We start from the raw sequence: 7,456 nt of genomic DNA on the forward strand, positions 1-7,456 counted from the left end.
CATGTCCTTGACTTACTTATTTTACAACTGAAAATTTGTACCTCTTAATTCTCTTCACCTATTTTGCCCATCCCTCAACTCCCCTCTTCTCTGGCAACTGTCAGTTTGTTCTCTATATTTATGTGTCTCTTTTTTTTTAAGTTTATTTATTTTTGAGAAAGGAGGGGAAGGGCAGAGAGAGGGAGAAACATGATCCTAAGCAGATTCCACACTGTCAGCACAGAGCCAGATGTGGTTTCCATCTCATGACGCATGAGACCATGACCTGAGCTAACACCGAGAGTTGGATGCTTAACCGACTGAACCACTCAGGTGCCCCATGAGTCTGGGTTTTGTTTGTTTGTTCATTTGCTTTGCTTCTTAGATTCCATATACAGGTGAAATCATATTTGTTTTCTGGTATTTGTTGCTGGTATTTGTTTCTCTGTCTGATGTCTTTCACTTAGCACAATACCCTCTAGGTCCACCTATGTTACAAATGGCAAGATACCATTTTTTATGGCAGAATAATCTATCACTATATAGATATACATCACATATTTTTTGTATCCATTTATCTGTGGATGGACACTGGGGTTGCTTCCATCATCTGGGCATTATTTATATATCTTTTTGAGTTAGTGTTGTCATTTATTAGGATAAATATCCCTACTGGAATTACCAGATCATATGCTATTTCTATCTCTAATTTTTTTGAGAAACCTCTATACTGTTCTCCACAGTGGTTGCATCCATTTACACTCCCACCAATAGTGTATGAGGGTTCCCTTTTCTCCACATCCTCACCAACACTTGATACTCCTTGTCATTTTGATACTAGCCATTCTGACTCGTGTGAGGTGATATCTTATTGTGGTTTTGATTTGCATTTCTCTGATAATTAGGGACATTCAGCATCTTTTCATGTGTCTGTTGGGTACCTGTGTGTGTTCTTTGGAAAAATCCCAGACAAAGCTGGAGGTATCACAATCCTAGATTTCAAGATATACTACAAAGTCATAGTAACCAAAACAGTATGGTTCTGGCACAAAAATAGACACATAGATCAATAGAAAAGAATAGAGAGACAGAAACAAACTCATATTATTCATCTATGACAAATGTGGCAAGAATATATAATTGAGAAAAGACAGCCTTTTCATTAATGGTGCTGGAAAAACTGGATAGCTACATGCAAAAGAATGAAAGTGGACTACATTCTTTTACCAGCACAGAAATACACTCAAAATGGATTAGAAACCTAAATATGAGATCTGACCATAAAAGTAAAAGAAACATAGGCAGTAATCTCTTGGACATCAGCCTTAGCAACATAAGCTACTCTGATATGACTCCTCAGACAAGGGAAGCAAAAGCAAAAATAAACTATTGGGACTACGCCAAAAGAAAAAGCTTCTGCACAGTGACAGAAACCATCAACAAAACAAAAATGAAACCTAGTGAATGGGAGAAGATACTTGCAAATGATGTATTCAATAAGGGGTTAATATAAAAAATATATAAATAGCTTACACAGCTCAACACCAAAAAAAAAAAAAAAAAAAAAAAAGACAATCTGATTAAAAAATGAGCAGAGGTCCTGAATACACGTTTTTCCCCCATGGATATTTTAGTTGGAATTTGACAGCAGCTGTGGTAGAAACCTTCATTATTCACTCCTTTATTAATTTAGCAAACATTTATTGAGTACATTTATGCAGTTACCATGCTATGAGCTAGAAATGTGACTGGGAACAAAACAGACTAGTTCCTGCCCTTCTGGATCATGCTAGCGTGGTGTGCTACCAGATTAACACAGAGCTCAGAAGAAAAAAAAATATTCCTGCTAGTATGGAACGAAAAAATCTTTAGCCTTTTTGCACCAAAAGAAAAGGAATGTGGGAATTTGGTGAGTTTAAAACAAACCCAGTAACACAAAATAGTATGTATTACAGGATTTGGCAAAGAAGATTTTGGTGATCTTGAGACAAAGTAGGTCAGTTCAGTCATGTAGGGCACTTGGCAGGAGGTGATACAAATGGGCCGAGGAATACAATGCAGAGGTGAAGTGTGCCACAAGGTGTGCCATGAAGTGAAGTCTGAGCCATAAAAACACCTACACTTGATGCCATAGGATCTCTTTCCTTTCAGACTACCCAGAATGGAGAGTATTATTGTCAACCTGGGAATCGCCTACTGAAGATGTTGTAGGCTCCACCAAATGAAAAGCCTGGATCCCCACCCAACCCCATAGAAGAGAGCAATTAATGACAGCTCCCTAAATAAGAAATATGCATTGAACTGTTACCTGTGTGAGAAATACAATTTTATTGGGTTATGCTACTGTTATTTCTGGGTTTTCTGGGCAAATGTTCTCTTCATATATAATGAATGAGCAATTAAAGTAGCAGTAGACCCAATTATTATAAATGCTTTTTGAAAAAATATATGGCAAAAAATGGGAGGCATTTAGAGAGATAGTCCAAAGGAAAAAATCCAAATTGTTGTTTGTCTGAACAGGGAGATCTTGATCATATTTGGAAGCTGATGAGGTAGCAGGAAGAGCTTATAAAACAAGAAGAACATGTATACAATGGAGCACAAGAGACAGGCAATGAACATGAGAATTCAGAATCAAGGTAACAATTACAGAAGATATTGTGGGAGTGTCCTAGAGCTGACACAAAACCTACTTTAAGATCTGAGGCAGGACACTGACCAGGAAAAGGACCCTTCTTCTTGGTCTATCCAGTCAGAAATTCAGAAATGGGCCATCAGTGCCACCTTAGGGGAGGATAGAAGATACCTGGGGCATCTGAGCTCATTTAGTGAGAGAAAAGAGCAGGGATACCAGGCCAGGAAACATGCCCAAGAGGACTCATTAACATCTTGTTTCCTGGACCAGCATTTCCAGGGGAGGCCATTTGAGCTGAGAAGATAAGTCCCTGTGAATGTAGGAATGGGATAAAGCAGAGGGGGGAGGGGTCATGGGAAAGGAGCCAGAACAGCCTCCCCAGAGACAGTGAGGCCAAGCACAGCAGGGTCTCCCTTGGGGAGCTCTTCCAATATCTACTTCTTCCAGATTCCTGCTGCTCTCATCCTTGCTCCCAGACCCTAGCAGGAGTAAATGGCAGTCTGAGCATCTGGACCCAAGAACTCAGCCTGACAACTTCTCCAGAGCTGGATGGGTTCTTGACCTAGGGAACTGAGTGACAGAAACAGTTTCTTCTAATTCTCTATGGGTGTGAGGGCAGGAAATCCATCACTGAAGTAAGAGCGCCACAGAAACTACCCAAGGACTGAACTAGCCCTCTGTCTCCACTGCATCTCCAGAGAAGACCTTTAGAAGAATAGAAGGACCAGAAGGGGCCCTGACAGCTGTATTGGTCAGACTCCTCACTCAGACTCTTAACCCAGCTTAGCAAAACTTAAACCAGTTGGACACTGCTGGAAAAGCCTCACCCTTTCCCCATTTCTACAGGAAAATCCTTCACCTTCAAACAACCCACAGGGCAGTTTGCACGTTTGGCCATCTGGGCTTCTCACTACCTGAGGTAAGGGCTTTGTCTCTCTGTCAGGGAAGTGTGCAGCCTCTAGGAATGCTGAGTTGAGAAACAGAGCCCAAAACAGACCCTAAGAACTTAAGCTACTCTGTCTTCCAGATTCTCTAGTGCTTTGGGGCCTGTACTTGATCCTAATGCCCTCTATTCTTGGTTTTCTAAACATGAAGAAAAATCAGTGAAAATGGTGAAGGAGTCTGTGCCACATCCCAGGCCAGGGTGTCTGCTTCCTGGTGGAAATGCCAGTACCTATCTTTAGCACTCCTGGGCTTTCTGCCCTCTGCTCAGAGATTTTTGCCCCTATCTGGTAAAAAAGGTCTCCAAAGGGCCATCTAAGAGCAAATGATATGCCCGTCATATGCTCTAATAATACCTTTTGTGCCATTAAAATCCTGTGGACCCAGAAGAGACCCGTAGGGGAACCAGTGAAATGTCCAAATATAGAAGCCACAGAATAGGGGAAAGATTTAGAGAAACATGCTTCTCTTACAGATTCTTTAACACATGTTCAGAATTGGATTTATCTGCCTAGTTCCCATGATGCATGGCATCGATACCTGTCAATCCCAAGTCCCTGTCTCTTCTGACTTTTCTGGGGTGGGATACCACATTCCAAACGTGGCTTCCCAGAACAGGAGTTCATCCTCCCTATCCCCACGACCCTTCAGTCCAGTGGAGATACTCTGGTCCTGCAAGAAGGAGAGTGGGGATCTGGGTCGGGTGCACAAGAGGGAAGATAGGATTAATGAGCCTGATTACAGCATACAGCACATGCTCTTTTGTTGCCAGCACCTTTCACCATTTCCCCCAAACACAAACACTCTGATATTCCTGGGCAGAGCCTCATCAGTTATCAGATTTTTGAGTTTTCCCAGGCTCACATGTTGTCATAGCCTGTAAAGAAACACCTATGTCCTTTCATCCAAAAGGTTTAGCTCCTAAAACCAACACCATGTCAAACATATCACCCCTTAGTCTGAGACAGTCTAGAATTCCTTCTCTCTCAGGCACATGGAGAGTGTGGAGCTGGCCCAGAGAGGTGACTAAGGTGGATGTACTTTAGCTCTTCCCATGATGCTTACATCTACAACCTTTAATTCTGCAAACATATGCAGTCATAAGTTATGGAAAATGAAGTGGAAGTGTTTTATTGAAATCACATTTCTGTCCCTGCTTTAGAGTTTTATATTCAGAATAGGTCTGTTAGAATACTAACTGGGCATGTAAATCAGTCATCAAACATTATACTTAAAACATAGGTACAGAAATAATTAAGGGCTTATGTACTGGAATATTGCTTTCTTTTTAAAAAAATGTTTATGTATGTTTTTTGAGAGAGAGAGAATATGAGTGCAGGAGGGGCAGAGCGAGAGAGAGGGAGAGAGAGAATCCCACTGACAGTGTGAAGCCTGACAGGTCTCGATCCCATGCCCAGGAGATCATGACCGGAGCTAAATCAAGAGTCAGACGCTCAACCAACTAAGTTACCCAAGCACCCCAATGTTGGTTTCTTTTAAATGTTTATTTTAATTTTATTTTTAATTTTTATTTTTGAGAGACAGGCAAAAAACATGAGCGGGGGAGGGGCAGAGAGAGGAGACACAGGATCCAAAGCAGGCTCCACGCTCTGAGCTATCAGTACAGAGCCCGATGCGTGGCTGGAACTCACAAACTGTGAGATCATGACCTGAGCCCAAGTCAGATGCTCAACCGACTGAGGCACCCAGGCAGCCCAAGATTGCTTTCTGTTAAGAAATGTTTAGCTGAATATGACCATTCAGGTGGTTCTTTCATCAAGATACAATTAGAACTGTCAGAAAGTGAAAGATCAGGAGTTAAAGTCAGTTTCCAATTATAAATCCTTATTGGATTCATATTGGTCATCATTAGGGTCCTGTGATGTTACAAACTAGGGACCACCTTTGCAAAAATTCACCAAGAATGTGTTTGGTTCTAGGCAACTAAAGAAACAATACAGAATGGAGTACTGGAACTCCACCCTGGGCAGTGGCTTTATATTGATGGGGATTCTGAAAGACAGTGGGTCTCCTGAACTGCTCTGTGTCATCATCACAGTCCTGTACATGTTGGCCCTGACCAGCAATGGCCTGCTGCTCTTGGTCATCACAGTGGATTCCCGGCTCCACGTGCCCATGTACTTCCTGCTCGGGCAGCTCTCACTCATGGACCTCCTCTTCACATCTGTTGTCACTCCCAAGGCCCTCATGGATTTTCTGCGCAGTGAAAACACCATCTCCTTTGCGGGCTGTGCCCTTCAGATGTTTCTGGCATTGATGCTGGGTGGTGCAGAGGACCTGCTACTGGCCTTCATGGCCTATGATAGATATGTGGCCATTTGTCATCCTCTGAACTACATGGTCTTCATGAGGCCAAGGGTCTGCTGGCTCATGGTGGCCACAGCATGGATACTGGCATACCTGAATGCTCTAGGACATACCTTCTATACCATGCAGTATCCCTTCTGCAAAGCCCGGAACATCAGGCACCTGCTTTGTGAGATTCCACCTTTGCTGAAGTTGGCCTGTGCAGATACCTCCAGATATGAACTCTTGGTGTATGTGACAGGGGTGATTTTCCTTTTGCTCCCTCTTTCTGCCATTATTGCCTCCTATGCACTAATCCTGTTTACTGTGCTTCACATGCCCTCAAATGAGGGGAGGCAGAAAGCCCTAGTCACCTGTTCTTCCCATCTGACTGTGGTTGGGATGTTCTATGGAGCTGCCACATTCATGTACGTCCTTCCCAGCTCCCTTCACAGCCCCAAGCAAGACAACATCATCTCTGTTTTCTACACAGTTGTCACTCCAGCCCTGAACCCCCTTATCTACAGCTTGAGGAATAAGAAAGTGATGGGGGCCTTGAGGAGGGTCCTAGGAAAATATATATTGCCAACCCACTCCACAATCTAAGGATTCATGGCTTATTTTTCACCATTTCTTATCCAAATCAAAATCAGTGCACAGTTTGTCTTTATATGATAATCTGTGTGCGAAGATATAAACACTTTAGTTGTGAGCATTGGGATCTTAAGCTGTACTCACATGGGCATATCACCATGACCTTGGAAGCCCACGTTGTGAAAGGAACTAGAAGAAAAGCATGGGATGGGTATCGTAGACTCACTCCATGGTGAGGCATCATCCTGACATGATTAACAAGTAGACACAGTAGGAGACCAAGTTTCAGATTCAATATCATGTAGCAGTGAGAAGCAGCATTAGTTTCAATATCATGTAGCAGTGGAAAACAGCCTAAAACTAATTAACCAATCTCCAGCAGCCTCTAAATATCAGAGGATGATTGCTCTTCTTTGAACTAGATTCTTAGACAATTAAAGAGAGAAGTATCCTTAGAAGATAAATTAGGCTTCTTGTTTATTAGGCAGATGGTTTTTCAAGCGATTATTTAGAAAGAGTAATAGATTTGTAACTGCATTTGTACTTCAGTCTTAAGACAGTCCATACTGAATACATAAATAAAGATAATACATAGGCTGAGATAGTGCATAAGGTTAAATCGGGCTTTTCTATACTACCTAAAACTAAAATTAAAGTTAAAAAAGAGAAATGAATAAAATAGAATGTGAAGCAAGGTAGAGATATAATCACAGAGACAGATTTGAAGTAAGGTGTAGATATAATAACAGAGACATCTGTTCTTTATATTACTTGAATTTTTTAAAAAATGTGACCCACAGAGCGCCTGGCTGACTCTTGATTTTGGCTCAGGTCATGATCTCAAGGTTCATGGAATCAAGCCTCGCATCAGGCTCCATCCTATCACAGAGCCTATTTGAGATTCTCTCTTCCCCCCGCCCCCTGCCCTTTCCCCACTCTCTCTCTCAAAATAAATAAATAAACTTAAAAAATGTGACCTTACATGTATACAGACATGTT

The 7,456-nt window shown here is 42.0% G+C and overlaps 1 protein-coding gene across 1 annotated transcript; it reads left to right on the forward strand.

Moving 5' to 3' along the window:
- The first annotated feature begins 5,379 nt into the window (after positions 1 to 5,379).
- On the forward strand, positions 5,380 to 6,619 carry LOC123602553 (olfactory receptor 2AG2-like). The gene has a single exon (XM_045487039.1). It carries the CDS (start codon positions 5,519 to 5,521, stop codon positions 6,467 to 6,469), a length of 951 nt encoding a protein of 316 aa, XP_045342995.1. The 5' UTR covers positions 5,380 to 5,518; the 3' UTR covers positions 6,470 to 6,619.
- Positions 6,620 to 7,456: the final 837 nt, after the last annotated feature.

Source organism: Leopardus geoffroyi, chromosome D1 (genome assembly GCF_018350155.1).
Source record: "Leopardus geoffroyi isolate Oge1 chromosome D1, O.geoffroyi_Oge1_pat1.0, whole genome shotgun sequence".
Taxonomy (NCBI): domain Eukaryota; kingdom Metazoa; phylum Chordata; class Mammalia; order Carnivora; family Felidae; genus Leopardus; species Leopardus geoffroyi.

Excerpts from the sequence above, each read along its gene's own strand:
- LOC123602553 (XM_045487039.1), top strand. The coding sequence starts at position 5,519 with ATGGAGTACTGGAACTCCACCCTGGGCAGTGGCTTTATATTGATGGGG.